General features: G+C 40.8%; 2 protein-coding genes across 3 annotated transcripts in view; one reads left to right on the forward strand and one right to left on the reverse strand.

Annotated features, from left to right (window-relative positions):
- Window positions 1-16,673, forward strand: part of LOC110529328 (disintegrin and metalloproteinase domain-containing protein 12) — a 148,149-nt gene extending 131,476 nt beyond the window's left edge. For both annotated transcript variants that reach the window (XM_021611461.2, XM_021611468.2), the window contains exons 21-23: window positions 10,979-11,227; window positions 15,758-15,927; window positions 16,050-16,673. In XM_021611461.2, the coding sequence (XP_021467136.2) occupies window positions 10,979-11,227; window positions 15,758-15,927; window positions 16,050-16,104 (474 nt within the window). In that variant the 3' untranslated portion in view covers window positions 16,105-16,673. The remainder of the gene's footprint in view (window positions 1-10,978; window positions 11,228-15,757; window positions 15,928-16,049) is intronic.
- A 5,916-nt stretch (window positions 16,674-22,589) lies between these two features.
- fank1 (fibronectin type III and ankyrin repeat domains 1) lies at window positions 22,590-25,926 on the reverse strand. Its single transcript, XM_021611491.2, has 11 exons — window positions 25,742-25,926; window positions 25,102-25,282; window positions 24,869-24,993; window positions 24,697-24,778; window positions 24,543-24,617; window positions 24,392-24,457; window positions 24,089-24,254; window positions 23,378-23,521; window positions 23,160-23,237; window positions 23,030-23,074; window positions 22,590-22,933 (listed from the first exon to the last, which is right to left on the reverse strand). Exons 1-11 carry the CDS (start codon window positions 25,752-25,754, stop codon window positions 22,871-22,873), a joined length of 1,038 nt encoding a protein of 345 aa, XP_021467166.2. The 5' UTR covers window positions 25,755-25,926; the 3' UTR covers window positions 22,590-22,870.
- Window positions 25,927-26,052: the final 126 nt, after the last annotated feature.

The raw sequence follows: 26,052 nt of genomic DNA on the forward strand, positions 1-26,052 counted from the left end.
CCATGATCTTTTCGCCAATGAAGTTCATGAATTTATCACTGCTGAAGTGAAAGCCATCCTCCCTTGGGGAATACTGCTTTTTAGTTAGTTTTGCAACAGAATCAAAAATACATTTTGGATTGTTCTTATTTTCCTCAATTAATTTGGAAAAATAGTATGATCGAGCAGCAGTGAGGGCTCTTCGATACTGCACGGTACTGTCTTTCCAAGCTTATCGGAAGCATTCCAGTTTGGTGTAGGGCCATTTCCGTTCCAATTTTCTGGAAGCTTGCTTCAGGGCTCGGATATTTTCTGTATACCAAGGAGCTAGTTTCTTACGACAAATGTTTTTTGTTTTTAGGGGTGCAACTGCATCTAGGTTATTACACAAGGTTAAATTGAGTTCCTCAGTTAGGTGGTTAACTGATTTTTGTACTCTGACGTCCTTGGGTAGGTGGAGGGAGTCGAAGGGCATCAAGGTATCTTTGGGTTGTCCGAGAATTTATAGCACGGCTTTTGATGATCCTTGGTTGGGGTCTGAACAGATTATTTGTTGTGATTGCAAATGTAATAAAATGGTGGTCCGATAGTCCAGGATTATGAGGAAAAACATTAAGATCGACAATATTTATTCCATGGGATCAAACTAGGTCCAGAGTATGACTGTGGCAGTGAGTAGGTCCGGAGACATGTTGGACAAAACCCACTGAGTCGATGATGGCTCTGAAAGCCTTTTGGAGTGGGTCTGTGGACTTCTCCATGTGAATATTAAAGTCACCAAAAATTTGAATATTTTCTGCCATGACTACAAGGTCCGATAGGAATTCAGGGAACTCAGTGAGGAACGCTGTATACAGCCCAGGAGGCCTGTAGAAAGGAGCTATAAAAAGTGATTGAGTAGGCTGCATCGATTTCATGACTAGAAGCTCAAAAGACTGAAATGCAGTCATTTTATATGTACACTACCGTTCAAAATGTTGGGGTCACTTAGAAATGTCCTTGTTTTTGAAAGAAAAGCACATTTTTTGTCCATTAAAATAACATCAAATTGATCAGAAATACAGTGTAGACATTCATGTTTTAAATGACTATTGTAGCTGGAAACAGCTAATTTTGAATGGAATATCTACATAGGCGTACAGAGGCCCATGATCAGCAACCATCACTCCTGTGTTCCAATGGCAGGTTGTGTTAGCTAATCCAAGTTTATCATTTTAAAAGGCTAATTGGGCATTAGAAAAACCTTTTGCAATTATATTAGCACAGCTGAAAACTGTTGTTCTGATTAAAAAAGCAATAAAACTGTCATTCTTTAGACTAGTTGATTATCTGAAGCATCACCATTTGTGAGTTCGATTACAGGCTCAAAATGGCCAGAAACAAATAACTTTCTTCTGAAACTCGTCAGTCTATTCTTGTTCTGAGAAATGAATGCTATTCCATGCGAGAAATTGCCAAGAAACTGAAGACACTGTGTACTACTACAACGCTGTGTACTACTCCCTTCACAGAATAGAGCAAACGGGCTCTAACCAGAATAGAAATTGGAGTGGGAGGCCCCGGTGCACAACTGAGCAAGAGGACAAGTACATTTGCGGGTCTAGTTTGAGAAACAGATGCCACAAGTTCTCAACTGGCAGCTTCATTAAATAGTACCCGCAATACACCAGTCTCAACGTCAACAGTTTAGAGGTGACTCCGGGATGCTGGCCTTCTAGGCAGCGTTGCAAAGGAAAAGCGATATCTCAGACTGGCCAATAAAAATAAAAGATTAAGATGGGAAAAAGAACACAGGCACTGGACAGAGGAACCCTGCCTAGAAGGCCAGCATCCCGGAGTCGCCTCTTCACTGTTGACGTTGAGACTGGTGTTTTGCGGCTACTATTTAATACAGCTGCCAGTTGAGGACTTGTGAGGCATCTGTATTCTAGTCATGGCTCATCCTGTATAACTACTGCTGTACACACCTTTTCTATTCAAATTTCATATTCCTTCAGAAAGTAGTCACACCCCTTGACTTCAAACTGTTGTTTGTTACAGCCTGAATTTGAAAAAGATTAAATTTAGATTTTGTGTCACTGTCCTACACACAATACCCTATGATATCCAAGCTGAATCATGTTTTTAGGATTTATTTTACAAATTAATTAGAAGTGTAAAGTTTATATGTCTTGAGCCAGTAATGATTAAACCCCCTTATGTCAAGCCTAAATAAGTTCAGGAGTAAAAATGTGCTTAACAAGTCACATAATAAGTTGCATGGACTCTGTGTGCAATAATAGTGTTTAACATGATGTTTAAATAACTACCTCATCTCTGTACCCCACACATACAATGATCTGTAAGGTCCCTCAGTTGAGCAGTGAATTTCAAACACAGATCCATCCACAAAGACCATGGAGGTTTTCCAATGCCTCACAAAGAAGGGCATCTATTGGTAGATGGCTACAACTAAAAAGAAGCAGACATTGAATATCCCTTTGAAAATGTTGAAGTTATTAATTACACTTTGCATGGTATGTCAGTACGCCCAGTCACTACATAGATACAGGCGTCCTTCCTAACTCAGTTGCCGTAGAGGAAGGAAACCGCTCAGGAATTTCACCATGAGGCCAATGGTGACTTTAAAACAGAATTGAATGCCTGTGATAGGAGAAAACTGAGGATGGATCAACAACATTGTAGTTACTCCACCATACTAACCTAATTGAGTGAAAAGAGGAAGCTTGTACAGAATACAAATGTAACAAAACATGCATCCTGTTTGCAACAAGTTACTAAAGTAATACTGCAAAAAATGTGGCAGTGCGATTAACTTTTTTGACCTGAATACAAAGTCATAGTATGTTTGGAGCAAGTCCAATAAAACAAATTACTGAGTACCATTCTCCATATTTTCAAGCATAGCGGTGGCTGCATCATGTTATGGTATGCTTGTAATCGTTAAGGACTTGGTAGTATTTAAAAAAGAAACAGGATGGAGCTAAACTCAGGCAAAATCCTAGAGAAAACCCTGCTTCACCCTGCTTTCTACCAGACACTGGGAGATGAATTCACCTTTCATCAGGACAATAACGTAAAACACAAGGCCAAATCTACACTGGAGTTGCTTACCAAGAAGACAGTGAATGTTCTTTAGTGGCCCAGTTACAGTTTTGACTTAAATCTACTTTAAAATCAATGGCAAGACCTGAAAATGGTTATCTAGCAATGATCATCAATCAATTTGACAGAGCTTGAAGAATTTTGAAAATAATAATGTGCAAATGTTACACAATCCAGGTGTGGAAAGCTCTTAAAAACTTTAAATCGCAGCCAAAGGTACAAAGTATTGACTCAGGGGTGTGAATACTTTTCAATAAGATATTTCTTTATTTCATTATCAACACATTAGCAAACATGTTTATGTCATCACGGGGTATTGTGTGTACATGTAGATGGGTGAGGAAAAAAAGAGTAATTTCATACATTTTGAATTCAGGCTGTAACATAACAACATGTGGAATAAGTCAAGGGGTATGAATACTTTCTGAAAACACTGCATTCGTTACACCTGCTACAGAACATGAGAGCGGAGTTGAACAGTTGGAAATCTTTCCATGTCTTTCCTACCGCTCTGCTAAATTCACTCCGCGCTCACAGGCAGAATTCGATTCATTCATTAAAATCAGAATTTAACAAACAGCCATCGATTTTTGTGACTACCTGGGCCTACCAATAATTTTTTAAGTATTGAAACCAAACCATATCGATTTGAATGAAAAGTGATCTTTTTTTGCTGAGTTTAGGTCAGGAGCCAGATAGGGAGCCTAAGAAGGAACGGAAATGAATTGTTTAGGCTATATTATTTGAATTATTTCAAGGCTATAGCCTGCAAAGAAATACATTGAAGCATTTGCGAGCGTGACACAATAGGCTGGTAGTGACATAAAGCGCTCAGCATTTATTGAACAACATTTCATTGTATTAAAGTCTATAAATTGCATATAGGCTGTGACTTACTTTGAATTAAATACAAATTAAACTAAAAATGATTTATTAGTGCTTGGCCAGTCTGTGACTTCAGGCTCATGCGATGGTACCTTTCTTTTAGCATGTGCACGTAGTAACTACACTATCATGCTTTTGGGATAAATGTATTTTCAGATTCCACAATGATTCTTTAGTTGTGGACACGACATCACCACACTCCCTCTCTTACTCTTGGTCCTCATCTTTTTAAGTCACCTTGATTAAACACCTGTGTGATTTATCAGTTTCTTTATGAAAATATTTAGCGAACTCCATGACAGTAGCTAAAGCAAGGAGCTATAGCAGCACACAAGTAGACTACAGATGCATGCTGGGGCGGGCATACCCTGAGCTCTTGAAGTGAGCGCTACTGGAGCAAAATTGGAGCGGGCGAGAAGGCCGCCGCTCCAGCCTTTGGGAATCTCGCAGTAATGATTTAAACCCCCGGAGCTGCAGGGTAGCCTAGTGGTTAGAGCGTTGGACTAGTAACCTGAAGGTTGCAAGTTCAAAACCCCAAGCTGACAAGGTACAAATCTGTTTTTCTGCCCCTGAACAGGCAGTTGCTAAGCCATCATTGAAAATATGAATTTGTTCTTAACTGACTTGCCTAGTTAAATAAACAAACATACTCTGACCCGCTATAACATCTGCTAAACTGTGTACGTGACCAATAAGGGAGCTGGAGTCCGCACTCAGGTTTTTTTCCCCAACCTTCCCTTATGATCAATTGATTAGTATGGTTCACTCACAGGCCTACACAATGGATGATGTAACAAGTACACTTTGCATTGTATAAAAGATTGGGATATAGGGAGAACTAAAACGTGTGTTAGCAAAGAAGTATTACAAACGAATTGCTGACAAACTGACACACCTTTGGATTTCTAATGTAATGATACTGTATCAGAACCGCAGCACCACAACAGGGAATCAACTTGGACTGAGACCTGCCATGCTTATCTGAACCTATTAATTCCAGACTTATTGTCAAAACAAGTTGACGGCTAAGCGGATAATTGATTTAGTCTCAGCGGCTCTCCCTTGAAGAAATATTCATGAGGCCCATATTGCTGGCAGAAGGCTGAAGGAACTTTAATTGAGATGCTGCGGTCCATTTCAATGAAATGGTAATCATGATGCAGTATCATTATAGGGTTCTGCCTGAAATGAAAAGTGTTTGTGTACAGGGACACAGGAGAACAGGGTTGATTGATTCAAGCGTAGGAGGCAAATTGGGGTGGACTTGTGTTTGAATTGATAAGCATTGAGGGATGTGCGTGCATGTGTGCGTGCATTCAAACAGCCAGTCGATTCCCATGGAGAACAGCTGGAGTGTATCATTGCGGTCTGAGTTCAGGGTAAAGGTTAGCTGGCTTAGGCAGGAAGGAAGATGCTTAACCCAGTTCCATCTCCAATACCAGTATCTTATCTTGTAGTGAACATGGCTGGCTCCTCAGCAGTATTCAGTCCATCTGTCTACTGTATCTGAACAGTCAAATAGTTTGCTTCACCTGTGTCTAATTGACAGTTTGCTGTAGTCCCACTCCAGCTGTTTGTTCTGGCAGTCACGGTTGCCACTGTCCAGATGTCCAGCAGACTCTTTGCAAGTTACCTGGCATAGCTGCAGTCCAGGCCAGTTCAGTCAGTCCAGCTATCTCAGGTGCAATTAGGCTTATTCTGGAGGGCTAACAGCTGTTCTGGACAGGCAATTTGGTGCTGTCGTTGACCATTTCAATGTGTTAAATTCATGAACTATGTTTTCTGTTATTGACTGCCTATGACACCTGTTAATTCATAGTAATATCATCTCCATGACAGAGAACTTAGGTATAGTTTTACCCATAGAAATAATAATGAATAGTAAGTGATGGCATAATGGGTGGACATTTGGAGTGTACCCATGCCCGGAAGTAAAAACAGGAAGTGTATCCTTCAATCTGTGCTGTGATTTGTTGAGTCAACTCACATTCCCAAAAAATAAATTCCATTGCATGAGCAACATCAGTTAGAATTAGAGGTCGACCGATTAATTAGGGCAGATTTCAAGTTTTCATAACAATCGGAAATCAGTAATTTTGGACGGCGATTTAATATATATATATTTTTTTTAGACCTTTATTTAATCTTTATTTAACTTGGCAAGTCAGTTAAGAACACATTCTTATTTTCAATGACGGCCTAGGAACGGTCAGATAAATGCCTTGTTCAGGGGCAGAACGACAGATTTTTACCTTGTCAGCTCAGGGATTCAATCATGCAACCTTATGGTTAACTAGTCCAACGCGCTAACCACCTGCCTCACGAGGAACCCGCCTGTTACGCGAATGCAGTAAGAAGCCAAGGTAAGTTGCTAGCTAGCATTAAACTTAATCAATCATAATCACTAGTTATAACTACACATGGTTGATATTACTAGTTTATCTAGCGTGTCCTGCGTTGCATATAATCGATGCAGTGCGCATTCGCGATAAAGGACTGTCGTTGCTCCAACGTGTACCTAACCATATACACCAATGCTTTTCTTAAAATCAATACACAAAAGTATATATTTTTAAACCTGCATATTTAGCTAAAAGAAAACCAGGTTAGTAGGCAATATTAACCAGGTGAAATTGTGTCACTTCTCTTGCTTTCATTGCACGCAGAGTCGGGGTATATGCACCAGTTTGGGCCGCCTGGCTCATTGCGAACTAATTTGCCAGAATTTTACGTAATTATGACATAACATTGAAGGTTGTGCAATGTAACAGGAATATTTAGACTGATGGATGTCACCCTTTAGATAAAATATGGTTCTGTATTTTACTGAAGGAATAAATGTCTTGTTTTCGAGATGATAGTTTCCGGATTCGACCATATTCATGACCTAAGGCTCGCATTTCTGTGTGTTATTATGTTATAATTAAGTCTATGATTTGATAGAGCAGTCTGACTGAGCGATGGTAGGCACCAGCAGGCTCATAAGCATTCATTCAAACAGCACTTAGGTGAGTTTTGCCAGCAGCTCTGCTGTTTATGACTTCAAGCCTATCAACTCCCGAGATTAGGCTGGTGTAACGTTCTGATGTGAAATGGCTAGCTAGTTAGCGGGGTGCGCGCTAATAGCGTTTCAAACGTCACTCGCTCAGAGACTTGGAGTAGTTGTTCCCCTTGCTCTGCATGGGTATAGCTGCTTCGAGGGTGGCTGTTGTCGTTGTGTTCCTGGTTCGAGCCCAGGTAGGAGCGAGGAGAGGTACGGAAGCTATACTGTTACACTGGCAATACTAAAGTGCCTATAAGAACATCCAATAGTCAAAGGTATATGAAATACAAATGGTATAGAGAGAAATAGTCCTATAATTCCTATAATAATTGCATCCTAAAACTTCTTACCTGGGAATATTGAAGACTCATGTTAAAAGGAACCACAAGCTTTCATATGTTCTCATGTTCTGAGCAAGGAACTTAAACGTTAGCTTTCTTACATGGCACATATTGCACTTTTACTTTCTTCTCCAATACTTTGTTTTTGCATTATTTAAACCACATTGAACATGTTTCATTATTTATTTCAGGCTAAATTGATTTTTATTGATGTATTATATTAAGTTAAAATAAGTGTTCATTCAGTATTGTTGTAATTGTCATTATTACAAATACATTTTAATAATCGGCCGATTAAATCGGTATCTGCTTTTTTTGCCCTCCAATAATCGTATCGGCATTGAAAAATCACAATCGGTCGACCTCTAGTTAGATTCATTTGAATGAACATTGTCATGACGTTGGCCTGGGGGAGGTTTATGACAGTCATAAATACCTCTTTCCCCCTTTTTCCTCTCTCTACCCAACTGATGTTACATTTGCAGACCCCTTGGTTAACATAGAGATTCAGGGAACATCAGAAGGTGGGGGGAAATGAACTACTATCTGGTAATCTGACCAATTGAACATATGCGGTGGTACTTAATGAATATGATGTCAGTTCGGTTATCATCTGAGACATTCTCATCAATGATAAGATTACATAAACTCTACAGTGGAAAGTCTACACACCAGAGTTATCAGATTCACATGGAATTGTTGTTAAATTTAAATGTTTGAATATGAAATTATTCGTGATGGGATGAAACGTGATTTTAGCTTCTAAAATGTGAGATTTGGGTTTTAATAAGGTAAGGGCTCTGCTCAATCAGTGGTCCGCCCCTGTGAAGGGACATGGGCTATACAACTTTTCAAAAACGCCCTCCTCTCCCGTCCTATATAAAGCCTTGACGACAATATAACCTCCTGTTCCGAGGATGTGAGGACGACGGTCCGATGTCAGAATGGTTCAAATAATAACTACAGAACGAAGCCAACATCAGCGTGAGCTCTGGTTGCGAATGGTATCAACTTTTGACCTCTTATTCACTACAGAAGTGATACAGTGCCTTCCGAAAGTATTCGGCCCCCTTGAACTTTGCGACCTTTTGCCACATTTCAGGCTTCAAACATAAAGATATAACACTGTATTTTTTTGTGAAGAATCAACAACAAGTGGGACACAATCAGGAAGTGGAACGACATTTATTGGATATTTCAAACTTTTTTAACAAATCAAAAACTGAAAAATTGGGCGTGCAAAATTATTCAGCCCCTTTACTTTCAGTGCAGCAAACTCTCTCCAGAAGTTCAGTGAGGATTTCTGAATGATCCAATGTTGACCAAAATGACTAATGATGATAAATACAATCCACCTGTGTGTAATCAAGTCTCCGTATAAATGCACCTGCACTGTGATAGTCTCAGAGGTCCGTTAAAAGCGCAGAGAGCATCATGAAGAACAAGGAACACACCAGGCAGGTCCGAGATACTGTTGTGAAGACGTTTAAAGCCGGATTTGGATACAAAAAGATTTCCCAAGCTTTAAACATCCCAATGAGCACTGTGCAAGCGATAATATTGAAATGGAAGGAGTATCAGACCACTGCAAATCTACCAAGACCTGGCCGTCCCTCTAAACTTTCAGCTCATACAAGGAGAAGACTGATTAAAGATGCAGCCAAGAGGCCCATGATCACTCTGGATGAACTGCAGAGATCTACAGCTGAGGTGGGAGACTCTGTCCACAGGACAACAATCAGTCATATATTGCACAAATCTGGCCTTTATGGAAGAGTGGCAAGAAGAAAGCCATTTCTTAAAGATATCCATAAAAGGTGTTGTTTAAAGTTTGCCACAAGCCACCTGGGAGACACACCAAACATGTGGAAGAAGGTGCTCTGGTCAGATGAAACCAAAATTGAACTTTTTGGCAACAATGCAAAACGTTATGTTTGGCGTAAAAGCAACACAGCTCATCACCCTGAACACAAATAAAATTGATGGGAAGATGGATGGAGCCAAATACAGGACCATTCTGGAAGAAAACCTGATGGAGTCTGCAAAAGACCTGAGACTGGGACGGAGATTTGTCTTCCAACAAGACAATGATCCAAAACATAAAGCAAAATCTACAATGGAATGGTTCAAAATAAACATATCCAGGTGTTAGAATGGCCAAGTCAAAGTCCAGACCTGAATCCAATCGAGAATCTGTGGAAAGAACTGAAAACTGATGTTCACAAATGCTCTCCATCCAACCTCACTGAGCTCGAGCTGTTTTGCAAGGAGGAATGGGAAAAAATGTCAGTCTCTCGATGTGCAAAACTGATAGAGACATACCCCAAGCGACTTACAGCTGTAATCGCAGCAAAAGGTGGCGCTACAAAGTATTAACTTAAGGGGGCTGAATAATTTTGCACGCCCAATTTTTCAGTTTTTGATTTGTTAAAAAAGTTTGAAATATCCAATAAATGTTGTTCCACTTCATGATTGTGTCCCACTTATTGTTGATTCTTCACAAAAAAATACAGTTTTATATCTTTATGTTTGAAGCCTGAAATGTGGCAAAAGGTCGCAAAGTTCAAGGGGGCCGAATACTTTCGCAAGGCACTGTACCTCCTAGCCGTTGAGTTAGCAACAGCAGCTGCAAACGCAGGTTAGGAAGGAACAAACAGAGTATCCCGTCTACCACACAACGACGTTACTACAACGTATTCAATTTACCGGCAGAGACATTCTTCAAAGGACAAAGGACTCGGTTGGGCAACACGGCCTTCCATCTACCACCAACCTACTGAAGCGCAGCTCAGAGTAAATATTTATAGCATTTTCCTTTTCCAAATGGGCGGTAATTTAGAATGCATAAGATACTGTATTTACGATAGCACAGCTTCTCCCTGTGTCCCTCAGTCTTCCCACTCTTTCACTCAAACCCAGCCCCTTTTCTTTTGTGTAACCAGCTGTCATATCTGTTCCGCCCGCTAGGGACATTTTTCTTCATGACGTAATTTGTAATCAAGTTATGATTAATTATGTGTATGTGTAATTCTGTGTGATTAGTTAGGTATTTAGCAAATAAATAATTAAACCCAATTTTGTATTGCTGATTCAACTTGTTAGCCAGGGTTCGTGCAGATAACCAAGAATTTACAACTTTCAGATGAGACTGAATTAAGGTGAGGATTAATATTGACTGCTATTGATGTAAAATATTACTAGGTCTTTAAGAGTTTATTCGGAAGATAACAGCTCTATAAATATTATTTTGTGGTGCCCCGACTCTCTAGTTAATTACATTTACATGATTAGCTCAATCAGGTAATATTAATTACGGAGAAATAATTTTATAGAATAGCATGTCATATCACTTAATCCAGCATAGCCAAAGACACGACAACATTCTACAGTACCATGGCAATCCAGCATTAGTTGATAGAACGTTCCAAATGACCATAGAAATACCATGCAGCCATTGCGAGTGTACCCATGAGTTTACCAGTCAATTGCCAGGGTTAGAGCTTCCAAGCTTGTTCAATTCATTCTTATTTCTGAATGAGGTAAGACAAGGAGGAGCAGACTGCGGAAAACATAATATCTGAAGTCCAAACTAACAGCTCTCTCTTCTCTACCTCCATATCCCCAGCCATCACACCTGAGTTCGGAGCCTCTTCTCCCTCCACACAGTTTCCACTCCCACAGCTTGCGGCGGCTGCCCCACTACCAGCCCCTCCACATCAGCCACCCCATGCCTGTCTCCCTGAGTGTGGGTCAGCAGCCCTTGCCACCGGTCCCGCCCCACCACAAGGCTCTGCCGGCCCACACCGCCCTCTCCCCACCACGGGCACCGCCCTTCCACAGCCTGCCCCGACAGCAGCCCTACAGAATGGACCAGGTTAGTACTAACTGTTCAGCTATACACCATGAATACAAATACAGATGGATTTTCCTTATTGGGGATTTCTTTGGAAATAGATCGAGCTTGGATCGACATAGTAAAAAGTTGATTGATGAATTTCCACAATCCGTAAAATTCTAAGAACATATTCCAAACATATTCCTCACTCACTTATTCATAACACCTGCCTGGGGTCCCAATACCCATACTACTACACAATGCATAAGTTATGGACATTGCATACTAAATAGTGTGTTGCTATAACCATTGGAACAGCCTTACAGTTCTCCATGTTCTCCACACATCATGGTTTGTGCTGAGCCAGCGGGGCTGTGTATAGAGGATGTAAGTCCATCTGTCTGCTCAGGGCTCACGCAGGCAGCTGATCTGTATGCTTGGAGCACAGTGTCAGTTGTCCGCAGGTTTATGAGGCACAGTGTACACTAGCAGATGCACGTAAAAACAGACATTAACTTTAAGATGGTTACTTTTCTCTCTGGTATATAAACCACAAAACTGCTCCCAGAAGTAAGGAAAGACCATGCAAGAGATGGAGAAAGACAGATATACATGTAATGCATCCTTCTCCTGAGGTACTCTCTGTTGAGGTGGGGCAACTGATGGATCACATATGTGGGAATGGAGTGTGTGTGTATTTTGGTTTCCATTGCAACCTAACTCAGTTCAGTTCCCCATTGAGAAAAAACAAACAAATGTGGTTTCTGTACTTCCAAGGCGCTCAGATTCTCTTGTACTTTTTATTTTATAAACAAAACATGAAATAATGATGAAATTCAAACTCATGAGCTGTATACACTGTGTACAAAACATTAGGAACACCTTCCAAATATTGAGTTGCACCCCCATCCCCCTTTTTCTCTCAGAACAGCCTCATTTTGTCTGGGAATGGACTCTACAGGGTGTTGAAAGTGATGCTGGCCCATATTGGCTCCAATGCTTCCCACAGTTGTGTCAAGTTGAATGGATGTCCTTTGGGTGGTGGACCATTCTTGATACACACGGGAATCTGTTGAGCGTGAAAAACCCAGCACCGTTGCAGTTCTTGACACACTCAAACCAGTGTGCTTGGCATCTACCATACCCCGTTCAAAGGCACTTAAATCTTTTGTCTTGCCCATTCACCCTCTGAGTGGCACACATAGACAATCCTGTCTCAATTGTCTCAAGTCTTAAAAATCCTTCTTTAACCTGTCTCCTCACCTTCATTTACACTAATAGAAGTGACATCAATAAGGGATCATAGCTTTCAACTGGATTAACCTGGTCAGTCTATGTCATGGAAAGAACATAATGTTTTGTACACTCAACCCAAATGTCCGCTATGATGTCTGACTACCCAAGGGTCGTCCTCATGGTCTAAATAAGGTTTCACAGTTCAGGCAAAAAAAGATACATCTTGACTTAGGTCTGCTGAGGGGCACAGTTGGTGTTAAATGTGTGTGTCCATATCATGTCATATGGTGTCCATGGTGAACTCTTTTCTACACGACTCCTGTAGTGGAGTATCTGATCCAGAACTACCCCTGCTGTGTAGGATTCATTCTCCATATATCCACCACAGAGATGCAGACACACAACACTCAATGTATAAGATGCATTTAACAACAGATCTAGGATCCGATTACCCTACCCCTTAACTATCAGAGAGATTAAAACGCATCTGATGCAGGGTCAGTAGAGGCAACTTCTACTTACTGGGAGCAACTCCAGTCTGGAAAGAAGTCTTAAATCTGATTAGGTCTTTATTTCAACCTCTGTAGGTCCTCTCTGGTTTTATCTGAATCAGTAGATGATTCAGCTGCCATCTACAAGAGGTGATCTTATTCTCTGAGTTTTAGAGATTCAAAAGGAAAATTGAAGCAAACAGACCGCTGTTTCACAATAAGTGGTTTCTGCTGTTTGTCCTATTACAAGAGTCTTTAGATGTGGTTTAAGGTACAATACATTAACACTAGTACTGTAGACTCAGTCTAATGTGTTTTTGTGAAGGCAGTCATATCTGGTCTAAGAGCTGGGGATGGTCATTCATAAACAATTAATTAAATAACCCCTGGCTGCATTCAAAAGACACACCCTTACACCTCAGCCCTCAAATGAAATGGACACTTCTGATGATGTATCATGACGTCTGACGAGTATACACTTGCAGGGCGAGGGAGGAAGGAATTATTTTTAAATGGACCGCCCTTGCCCGGAAATTTGTCACTTGTTCATCCCTCGATGATTGTGTTTCCAGCCACCGGTAGCTTGTGGGTGCTTTATATGAGCTACAGTAAATTATGATTTCATGTCTACTTATATTAACAATATAATTATTAATATATGCCTACTGTATGATAGCTAGCAAATTAATTAGCTAACTAACGTTAGCCTGCCTAGCTGGAACTTCTGAAGAAGGAAAATGTTTTATTTCTACAATTTCCAAAAGCTAACCAAAGAAAAACATCATTACTTTTATGATATGTCTTTGTGCATTAGTGGCACAATTTCAAACGTATTTACATTAGTTTTTACTTACACTTGTATGTTGACTTCATGTTGACGTTGAGGTTTTAAGTTTTGTCGGACCTTTCTTAGTGGATGTACAATCATTGCGAATTGAATTATGGGGTGTTTAAGGCGCGAAGTGATCATAATTGTACACTCACAAACTTCATTAAAAACGAGGGCAGAGGGGCTTATGTTCCCTTGCTTAGCTATTCATTCGGACCGACGACTATATGGCCGCGGGGATTCCCCCAGGGCATAGGGCCGTTACTTTGAGTTTGAAGCGCAGCCCCTGTCATGCAGTGTTGTAGTACTTGATATCACATTTTAGTCTCGGTCTTGTCTCGTTGGATACATTTGTACTCGTTCTTGACTCGGTCTCGGACAGTGAGGACTCTCATTTTTTCAGAGACCAGCGGAGTAAAAAACTAAATTATCAGCTTCCATTTAGTCAGCCCATAAAACCCCTTCACCAGGTCAAATATATACACTCCTTTCTTGATACATTAATACCTGAACAGTCTTTATATCTAGATATGTTTGCGCAGTGGCGAGCCTATTGGACCTAGGTCTTCAGTGTGTGACAGGTTATTAATACTGAAATAACAGCAACTGTAATACCAGCGTAGGAGTGCCATTTTGTAAAACACAAAGGGCCAGTGGTGTAGTGGATGCTACCCAGGTATATACAATATAGGCACTTTTTTCCCCCCATCGCTGGGAGATGTTGGGCCAAATAGCTCGTGCTTGGCTCTGCCCACCTCCTTGCTCGTTCTGCCCACTATGACTCATTTGTTGTCTATCTTGGTTCAGTTATAAAAATCTTTGGTTGAATGGCAGATGCCTTCTATCTAGTTTCTGATGACCTAGCCAATGGCTGATTTAGCTAGCTAGATGTATCTTCCCAGAGACAACCAAAGACAAAATCCTGATTGGATATTTTTTTCTCTCTTCAGTGCTAACCCTTTCCTTTCCAACAAAAATTGAAGAGATTAAATCAGAACATATTTGAAAATAATAATATAATTAGAATTATTATTATTATTTTATAAATCCTTAGCCCTTCTCTGAAGGCGTAGAAGGCCCTCATTGTTCCCCACTGTGTTGGGGTTAGTAATCATTTGTAGAGTGGCTCTATTTGCCCTCAGTATGCATTTCTTCACCATTCTGAATGTCTTAAGAATCCATATGTTCTTCTGAAATATGAACACAGATATACTGGGCATTGTGAACTCTTATTACAGTGACGATTTGACAAAATTACAATCATGGTCTTGAATTTGACTTTTTCTGGTCTCGGTCTTGACTCGGTGTTGGACCCCTTGTCCCCCTTCCGGTCTCGGCTTTGACTCAGTCTCGCCTCCCTCCGGTCTTGGTCTTGACTCGATTTTCTCCGGTCTTGGTTTTGAATCTGTTCGCTTCAGGTAGTCTCGAACACAACACTGCTGTCATGTCTTCAGGTGCAACTATAACCCCACTACTTTGCCTACCGCAGTCATGTTCAAACCACTCACATAATGGAACAAAACATTTCAAACATTGTCGGTATAAATCACCTTCAAGCAGTTGCTGACACTGACACGTAAAACATTACAGAGCTGAAACTCATTTAGTTTAGGACACACTTTCCACTCTTAATATGTGACAGTGATTTCTGGGATTTCACAACAACATGGATGTTTTACACTTCATTCAGTTCTCTAAATGCTTTGCATTTGGTGTTTGCTGAAACTTGCCACTTATTTCTGAGTATTGCTCAAGGTTTCTCCCTTTCCTCCCTACAAACTGTACAGAGCAGCTGGGATGCTGCTAGCAGATGTTTGCCATTACCTCGCCCTCCCCTCCCCGTTTTAGATTAGTAACACATGATGACACATCGTTTAGTTAAACTTCCAGAGAGAACTGCTACAGTGGTGGCTACAGAGCCTACCTTATGTTGGTGACACACTATAACACAGTGCCCTCTAGTGAGGTTTCAGTACCAACACTACTCTTCAACCTTTGGTTTATTGTTCCTAGGACTGCGAGAAACCCAGTCCACCCCAGAAGCCTCTGCCTGCAGACCCTCTGGGAAGGAGGGCTCGGGTGGGACGCAGCACCTCGGTGGTGGGGGTTCGCCTCCCTGGACCCATCCCTATCCCCATCCCCACCGTACCCAGACCCCTGCTCACCAATCCACAACTGAACAGGTCTGTGCTACGGTGGCCTGGTTGGCACAAAGTTTATAGGTTAATGAGGAGTGGTTATTTCTTCTTTTTTAAAGTAATCTTTGCTCTGCATTTCATTCACTTGTGCTTTTTTCACTTTTCAGACCTGCACCCATACAACCCCTGAGACTGCCAAAGACTCATCATTTTGACCCCTGATCTCAAAGAAGATCTGATGGAATGGAAAAGTGGAGCGCTCTATGGATGGAGACCCATATTTGCACTACAAGAATACCAGACCTTTGCAACTTTGAAAGTGTCTCAGAGTTTTAGGGAAAGGAGACTGACTTCAAACCTTGGTGCTGTACCTCTGCTTTTGTTGTCCTCGCTCAGGTACAAATGAACTATTTAATGTCTATATTTATTATTACTGTGTGCACAGTGCACTCTGGTAGACCCTATTGACAGTAGCATATTGACACTTGGATCGCTGTTGGTGATTTTTATTTTTTACCCCCAGCAAAATCAGAAGACCAGTTTGCCATATAATGGAGGGTATGTTTTTATATATACAGTTAAGGAGAGACATACTGAAAAAGGTATTTTATTTTTATCCTGTGAAGTTCCTAGAATAATTGGAGAGAAACACAGATTGGGTTCAAGTTAAAGGGAAACAGAGCACTGCATGGAACACTTTGAGAGTAACTTGTAACTCACTAAGCAGCAGTGTTAGGAACTGGGAATTTTTGTTCAGTTTATCATTAATAAGAAGTGCTTTTACATTCAAAGGCGTCCACTCACTTCCTAATCAGAAACGGTGTTGACTGACATGTTGGACGTATCAATTGAGATGTGTTTCGACTAATCCAATTCAGTGCAAAAGCAAGGGAATTGTTAAGAATGGACACGTACTTGAGAATTGACTGTTACGTGATCTTTGTATTCATACATGATCTTTATTCATATACAGTTGAAGTTGGAAGTTTACATACACTTTAGCCAAATACATTTAAACTCCGTTTTTCACAATTATTGACATTTAATCCTGGTAAAAATTTGCTGTCTTAGGTCAGTTAGGCTCTCCACTTTATTTTAAGAATGTGAAATGTCAGAATAATAGTAGAGAGAATTATTTAGTTCAGCTTTTATTTTTTTCATCACATTCCCAGTGGGTCAGAAGTTTACATACACTCAATTAGTATTTGGTAGCATTGCCTTTAAATTGTTTAACTTGGGTCAAATGTTTCAGGTAGCCTTCCACAAGCTTCCCACAATAATTTGGATGAATTTTGGCCCATTCTTCCTGACAGAACTGGTGTTACTGAGTCAGGATTGTAGGCCCCTTGCTCGCACATGCTTTTTCAGTTCTGCCCACAAATGTTCTATAGGATTGAGGTCAGGGCTTTGTGATGGCCACTCCAATACCTTGACTTTGTTGTCCTTAAGCCATTTTGCCACAACTTCGGAAGCATGATTGGCGTCATTGTCCATTTGGAAGACCCATTTGCGAACATGCTTTAACTTCCTGACTGATGTCTTGAGATGTTGCTTCAATACATCTACGTAATTTTCTTTCCTCATGATTCCATCTATTTTGTGAAGTGCACCAATCCCTCCTGCAGCAAAGCACCCCCACAACATGATGCTGCCACCCCTGTGCTTCACGGTTGGGATGGTGTTCTTCGGCAATGGTCATTATGTCCAAACAGTTCTATTTTTGCTTCATCAGACCAGAGGACATTTCTCTAAAAAGTATGATCTTTGTCCCCATGTGCAGTTGCAAACCGTAGTCTGGCTTTTTTATGGCGGTTTTGGAGCAGTGGCTTCTTCCTTGCTGAGCGGCCTTTCAGGTTATGTCGATATAGGACTTGTTTTACTGTGGATATACAGTGGGGCAAAAAAGTATTTAGTCAGCCACCAATTGTGCAAGTTCTCCCACTTAAAAAGATGAGAGAGGCCTGTGATTTTCATCATAGGTACACTTCAACTATGACAGACAAAATGAGAAAAAAAATCAAGAAAATTGTAGGATTTTATGAATTATTTTATGAATTTATTTGCAAATTATGGTGGAAAATAAGTATTTGGTCACCTACAAACAAGCAAGATTTCTGGCTCTCACAGACCTGTAACTTCTTCTTTAAGAGGCTCCTCTGTCCTCCACTCGTTACCTGTATTAATGGCACCTGTTTGAACTTGTTATCAGTATAAAAGACACCTGTCCACAACCTCAAACAGTCACACTCCAAACTCCACTATGGCCAAGACCAAAGAGCTGTCAAAGGACACCAGAAACAAAATTGTAGACCTGCACAAGGCTGGGAAGACTGAATCTGCAATAGGTACGCAGCTTGGTTTGAAGAAATCAACGGTGGGAGCAATTATTAGGAAATGGAAGACATACAAGACCACTGATAATCTCCCTCGATCTGGGGATCCACGCAAGATCTCACCCCGTGGGGTCAAAATGATCACAAGAACGGTGAGAAAAAATCCCAGAACCACACGGGGGGACCTAGTGAATGACCTGCAGAAAGCTGGGACCAAAGTAACAAAACCTACCATCAGTAACACACTACGCCGCCAGGGACTCAAATCCTGCAGTGCCAGACGTGTCCCCCTGCTTAAGCCAGTACATGTCCAGGCCCGTCTGAAGTTTGCTAGAGAGCATTTGGATGATCCAGAAGAAGATTGGGAGAATGTCATATGGTCAGATGAAACCAAAATATAACTTTTGGTAAAAACTCAACTCGTCGTGTTTGGAGGACAAAGAATGCTGAGTTGCATCCAAAGAACACCATAAAGCACGGGGGTGGAAACATCATGCTTTGGGGCTTTTTTTCTGCAAAGGGACCAGGACAACTGATCCGTGTAAAGGAAAGAATGAATGGGTCCATGTATCGTGAGATTTTGAGTGGAAACCTCCTTCCATCAGCAAGGGCATTGAAGATGAAACGTGGCTGGGTCTTTCAGCATGACAGTGATCCCAAACACACCGCCCGGGCAACGAAGGAGTGGCTTTGTAAGTATTTATTTGCAAATAAATTCATTAAAAATCCTACAATGTGATTTTCTGAATTTTTTTTCTCATTTTGTCTGTCATAGTTGAAGTGTACCTATGATGAAAATTACAGGCCTCTCTCATCTTTTTAAGTGGGAGAACTTGCACAATTGGTGATGGACTAAATACTTTTTTGCCCCACTGTAGATACTTCTGTACCTGTTTCCTCCAGCATCTTCACAAGGCCCTTTGCTGTTGTTCTGGGATTGATTTGCACTTTTCACACCAAAGTATGTTCATCTCTAGGAGACAGAACACGTCTCCTTCCTGAGCAGTATGGCGGCTGCGTGGTCCCATGGTGTTTATACTTGTGTACTATTGTTTGTACAGATGAACGTGGTGCCTTCAGGTGTTTGGAAATTGCTCCCAAGGATGAACCAGACTTGTGGAGGTCTACAATATTTTTTCTGAGGTTTGCATTTGGTGTTTGCTGAAACTTGGCACTTATTTGTGAGTATTGCTCAAGGTTTCTCCCTTTCCTCCCTACAAACTGGCTGATTTCTTTTGATTTTCCATGATGTCAAGCAAAGAGGCACTGAGTTTGAAGGTAGCCCTGGAACTACATCCACAGGTACACCTCCAATTGACTCAAATGATGTCAATTAGCCTATCAGAAGCTTCTAAAGCCATGACATAATTTTCTGGAATTTTCCAAGCTGTTTAAAGGCATAGTCAATTTAGTGTATGTAAACTTCTGACCCACTGGAATTGTGATACAGTGAATTACAAGTTAAATAATCTGTCTGTAAACAATTGTTGGAAAAACGACTTGTAGATGTCCTAACCGAAGTAGATGTAGTAGATGTCCTAACCGACTTGCCAAAACTATAGTTTGTTAACAAGAAATTTGTGGAGTGGTTGAAAAACGAGTTTTAATGACTCCAACATAAGTGTATGTAAACTTCTGACTTTAACTGCATACCCTAATATTTTAATTGGCAGGGTATTGGACCCAATTACAGAACTACCCCAAAGAACAGTATATCTAACCTTGTAATGTTTCTCCACTGGCAATCTTGAACACGTTTACTAATTGACAAATGGTGTTGGGCTCTTACATTCCCTTATTAGTTCATGTTAGGACCACAAACTTGAAGGATATACTGTATGCACCACTTCACTAAATAATCAACTCTCTTACACACAGCTTGGAGTATTTGCTGGCAGTTGTGCAATACGTAATGCTCCCAGCGGAGCAAAGAGTGTGATATGACCTGACCCTGCCGGGTTTCAGAGAATTACAGCAACACCAAATAATGCAATATAACAGGGCTTGTGGAGGAGTGTGCTACATGAACTATCTTAACTCACTTGATGCTGTAGTGTCAGGATGACTTCAGTGTTGTGAACAGTCCAAACCCAACCTAGATGGTGTCTGATGTTTTATTCATTTCTGTGTTTTCAAAGTTCACTCAGACAAAAGTATGGCCAAGTGGTTTGGTTTATGAGGTAATTCCCAGTACTTGACATATTTATCACTATTCATTTGATATTGGAGCTTGGTGTCACACATTGGCATGCAAATCTCCTTTGAGGTTTTCAAGACTCCCGTTAAGTTTAATTTGTCCATTGAAATATTACAGTCTATTACAGGACATACTCCCAATACCTGTATTGAGTGTTGAGTTTTTGTCCCTTTAAACTTGACCAACAATTTTTGGACTTTTAGATTTCCAGTACATTAAAATGTCCAAATGAAAGTAGAGACTGCTTGCATAATGTTTTGGTCACAATGTTTCATTAAACATAGCTTTGATGAATGCTGAGTAAGAGTGTTCCTCATACTGCTCAGTCCTCTGGCATGGCACGGGGGGAGGGGGGAGGGGGGGGGGGCGCGCGTGTGAGAGCACGCTTTCCATATGCAGTTATGACCTCACTCTCATAACTACTCATAAGATTGTTTCAACAGGAGGGAACTTTTACATGTAAAAGCAGTCAGTACAGCAGTAAAACAGGGACACATGTGGTTGCATTATTGTAGGTGTAAAACAAAATATCAAACCTGGTCTGCAATGTAGTGGGTCATCACCAAAGTACTGGGTCATCACCAAAGTACTGGTGTGCTTTAGTTAAATGGATGCATATTTGTGTGTATGCATATGCAATGTACGTCTTGTCGCTCAATATTGTGGAATGCACTACTTACATTGGACTTGCATCAGAAGTTCATTGCATAGTTGCATTTACACTTTTGGTAAGCACTGTATGTGTTACAGTTTTACAGATGTAGATGTACTGCTATCTGATGTCAGCATTTGTCCGTTTTGGAAGATCTTCAGGTCTGTTCATCTGTGTAAAAGTTGCTTTTTACAAATGTACTGTATTTTTGGGGGTATAACTATTACATTTTCAAATGACTAGCCATTGTACAGTTAGTGTAAATATAGTATCTTTCAGCAATCATGTTTCTTTTCTTTTATGCTTTATTTTTTACAAGAGCAGTTAGAGCCTAAATAAAGTGATGGTTTCTCCTGTTCAATAAAGTGATGGTTTCTCCTGTTCAATAAAACATGTGTGTTTTATTAAACTCCTCAAGGAATGCGGATTGTGGTAAAAAACTGGGATTCTGGGACAGTTGGAGTACTTGAAATTTGAGATTGCAGAGTCAAATGAGGTTTCTCTTATGCTGTTCATTTGATATATTTGCACTTATTTGCTGACTGTACAGGTAAATGTAGGCAGACGACTTAACACTAAACATTTTATTACAAATAATAATACATGACTAATTTGCACAGCAATGTGAAATCTCTGACTCCCTCTTGCAAGATGATGTTTAATCAGACACAGTGAGCTCCAAAAGTATTGGGACAGTGGCACATGTTTTGTTGTCTCGGCTCTGTACTCCAGCACTTTGGATTTTAAATGATACAATGAATATGAGGTTTCAGTGCAGACAGTAAGATTTAATTTGAGGGTATTTTCATCCATATTGTGTAAACCATTTAGAAATTACGGCACTTTTTCTACATAGTCCCCCCATTTTAGGAGACCAAAAGTATTGGGACATATTCACTTACAGTATATGTGTATTAAAGTCGTCAAAAGTTTAGTGGTTGGGGACATATTCATAACACACAATGACTTAATCAGGCTTGTGACTCAGCAAATGCATCCAACAAGTTTGTAGTTTGTTTTGGCTGTGTAAGGGCTATTTGACCAAGAAGGAGAGTGATTGTGCTGCATCAAATGACCTGGCCTCCACAATCAGCCGACCTCAACCCAATTGAGATGGTTTGGGATGAGTTGGACCGCAGAGTGAAGGAAAGCAGCCATAAGTGCTCAACATATATGGGAACTCCTTCAAGACTGTTGGAAAAGCATTCCAGGTGAAGCTGGTTGAGAGAATGCCAAGAGTGTGCAAAGCTGTCATCAAGTCAAAGGGTGGCTACTTTGAAGAATTTCAAATATAAAATATATTTTGATTTGTTTAACACTTTTTTGGTTACAACATGATTCCATATGTGTTATTTCATAGTGTTGTCTTCACAACTATTATACAATATAGGAAATAGTAAAAATGCCTTTGAAAAAAAATAAATAAATTGAATGAGTAGGTATGTCCAAACTTTTGACTGGTACTGTAAGTGAATTTTCCCTAGGTGCTGGAGTACAGAGCCAAAACAACAACAAATGTCACTGTCCCAATACGTTTGGTGCTCACTGTATCTGTACGGTATAGCGAAACCAAGTCAATCCTTTGGGTCTTGAGGGAATTCTTAATGGTTTATTATTTCATTCATCCTTAAAAATCAGTATACAGTATATGTATACATGTTTTGTTATGCAAAACAAATATTCAGATAAAAATACAGGTTTAAGATACAGCACATACATACAATATGTTAATAAATAAACAACAGTAATAAAGCTATTAGAATAATAAGCCCTTTAATAATGGACTATACCATCTGACTATACTCTTTAATAATGGACTATACTATCTCTGACTATACTCTTCCGTCCTTCTAATAAACTGATGATATTCTGCAGGGGGGGAAAATGGTAATCAGAATTTGCTCATATATTCACTATAACAGTAGCATACAACACAACAGTAATGGCTGTGGAGAAATACATTACCTCTCTTCCAAAGGCCTTTGCCATTTCAGCTGCACCTGACCCAAACTACAAACACAAAAATATCAGTCAATTCCAGAATAATTTAAATTGCTCTAATTGCAACAGAGCCCATGCTGTAAGTTGTCATTACCTCGTTCTTCACATCATGGTCGGCCCCACTGTCCAACAACAGCTGCACCAGCTCCTCATGGTTGTTCAACACTGCCACCTAGCAGACACACTCGTTATACTGACTGCTTGCCTTGTCCTCTATCAACTTTCCTGTCCCATGTCCTATTTCCTAAGGGGTCTCGCTGAGTTTGCACCATGAATGGCACAACAAAGGTTTGTGAAGAGTGTGAAGTGTACCATAAGTGGTGTCTTGCCATCCTTGTCCCTGGTGTTGACATCAGCCCCGGCTCTGATGAGGAGAGAGGCCACCGCTGGGTTCCCACTGACCGCTGACACCCTCATCAGAGGAGTCCAGTGGGACACGGTGTCCCTAACGTCCAACTGAGACAACAATCAACATGCATTTTAGCCTCAAAATTAGAACTCTTTCACTTCCTTTAGTCTTTTACTTTTGATAATGAAACCAAGGCTCTGGATAAAAGTAGTGCACTTTAGTGGAGCATCGCAGTGCTAGAGGCCTCACTACAGATCCGGGTTCGATCCCGGGCTGTATTGCAGCCGGCCGCGACCGGGAGACTCTTGAGGCAGCGCACAATTGGCCCAGCATCGTCCGGGTTAGGGTGTGGGTTTGGCCGCCTGGGATGTCCTTGTCCCATCGCACTCTAGTGCCTCCTGTGGGGAGTCGGGCACATGCACGCTGACACGGTAGCCAGTTGTACGGTGATTCCTCCGACACATTGGTGCGGCTGGCCTCGCAAGAAGCAGTGCGGCTTGGCAGGGTCGCATGGCTCTCTTACAAGACTGTAACTACCAATTGGATATCACGAAATGGGTAAAAAGTTTTTTTTTTTTTTTTTAGTAGTGCACTTTACATGTACAGTAGGGAATAAAGTGCAATTTCAGACATGGCCAGCTTATAAAGCTCATAAATGCTGACACCAGTCTTACCTCACAGCCATCCTGGATCATGTAGGCTATGACAGCAAGGTGTCCTCCGTCAGCTGCCCAGTGGAGGGGGGTACAGCCCCCCATGTCCTGGGACTGCCACGTGGCCCCAAATCTCCTCAGGTACTTCACTATGTCCAGGTGGCCAAAGAAACATGCCAGCATCAGACTGACATAGACACAGTAAATGGTCAATCACAAACCTATTGTTAATTTACCCACAACGTTTGTACTGTAAATGTGAGCAAATACAGTGGAAGTCTATATGCAAAGGCAAGGTACATAATACTGTATGTGTTTGCACACCTGTCTTTCCCACTACCGTTCTTCATATTCACGTCTGCACCGTGTTCTACCAATTTGTGAACCAGTCTGAAAAAGATCCAAGTTCATAGAAAAGGTTTCAAGCATAATGGTGTCATTATTCCATTACTAGGAGAGCTCTGTAAGGTTTTACCTGGCAAAGCCTTTCTGTGCAGCCACCATGAGAGGAGTGAAACCGTGTTTGTCATTGACGTTCACACTGACTGTCCTGGAGAAAAATAAAGCATGACATTAACCATAAGAGTATCTCAAAATTCTATCCTATAGTCCATCTGCTCATTGCTCACCCAGACTCCAACACTCTGGTCATGTCCTCCTCATCATTCATGTTGACAGCACGGTGGAGGTTCTTCCCACTCATAGGCTCACCTGGATGACATTATATAGGTGTCAAAGAACATAAACGCATATAATTTTGATAAAGCAGATAGGTCAACTGAAAGAGTGTTGTGTACTCACGTGTGGTAGAGACAGACACAGCCGGGCTGTAGAGGGACTCCCCAGTTGGTCTTGTGATTCTCAGTCTGTACTTATAGGACGTGCTGGGCTCCAAACTTTCTACAGTGTGGTGACTGCTGTACCCACTGGTGGTGAGCCAAAAGCACAGTTAAGCCTACTCTTAGATTATGTCAATTAGAATTAGATATTATTCTAGGCCCATAGGATGTAATCTATGAATAGCTTTTACTCACACATAGATAGTCCCATATGTGTGTGATTTGGGGTCCATCTCTTCTACAGAGAAGCGGGTCCATTTCTCTGGTGAGCCTGTCCGTGGTTCATTCTCCTCTGTCTCCCAGCTCAGGTCAATGCTATGGTGACTTACTTTACCAATGACAGGAGGAGTCGGTGCCTTGAATGGTTTATGGCTGCCTAAAGAACAGCACAGACATTGAAAGGGATACGGTGGGGGTCTGGGAGAGTTAGCCTTAATCTTAACACATTTTACAGGCGAGCTATATATTACAGTACAGGGGGTTGCATTTCTGGCCATGGACACATGATGGCACTACTAGCTGTAAATTACACAAAACAGAAAACTTTCTGGGACTTTGTTTTACCCGTTTTAGCAGACTGTGGACCAGTGAATGATTTGCCGAATTAGTGAAGGTTAGGTCCAGCTTGCTGCAACTTTAAGCTGTACAGTAAAGTTAGCTAAACTACTAACGCGTTACAGTATAGTAAAGCTACTAAATTAGCACTAGCTAACTAAAGCCAGCTCTATATAACTTCACGTTAGCTAGCTAAACCTGCTGTAGTTTGCAATCCTGAATTTCTGAAAACAGTCTTTGATTCAAGACGGAAATCAAAGTAAACCTAAAATTGACATACCTGGATTTGTCATTGTCACAGAAAGCAGTTATCTTGTTGATGGCATTTTGTGGTTGCTATGGGAACCACATGTGGCATGTGCGGGAAAATAAATAAATAATAAATAAATAAATAATAAATAAATAAATGTGGCATGTGCGGAAAAACCTGACGTGCGAAAATCCTTAGAACTGTTGGACAACCCGGTGTTTTTAATCTAGGTTGAAAATATTTAACGTTATATTTTCAACCTAGTTAGTGATTTATGTTTTGCAGTATTCATCTCGTTCTATATGTTTGCAACATTGTTGCAAATGCATAAAGGTTCAGCT

This window comes from Oncorhynchus mykiss, chromosome 1 (genome assembly GCF_013265735.2).
Source record: "Oncorhynchus mykiss isolate Arlee chromosome 1, USDA_OmykA_1.1, whole genome shotgun sequence".
Taxonomy (NCBI): domain Eukaryota; kingdom Metazoa; phylum Chordata; class Actinopteri; order Salmoniformes; family Salmonidae; genus Oncorhynchus; species Oncorhynchus mykiss.

What these genes read in the sequence shown, in the direction of transcription:
- fank1 (XM_021611491.2), bottom strand. An exon ending in TGTGTCTGTCTCTACCACAC is followed by an intron (nt 24,779 to 24,868) that starts GTGAGTACACAA and finishes AATGTCATCCAG; the next exon opens with GTGAGCCTATGAGTGGGAAG. An exon ending in AACGGTAGTGGGAAAGACAG is followed by an intron (nt 24,255 to 24,391) that starts GTGTGCAAACAC and finishes TGTCTATGTCAG; the next exon opens with TCTGATGCTGGCATGTTTCT.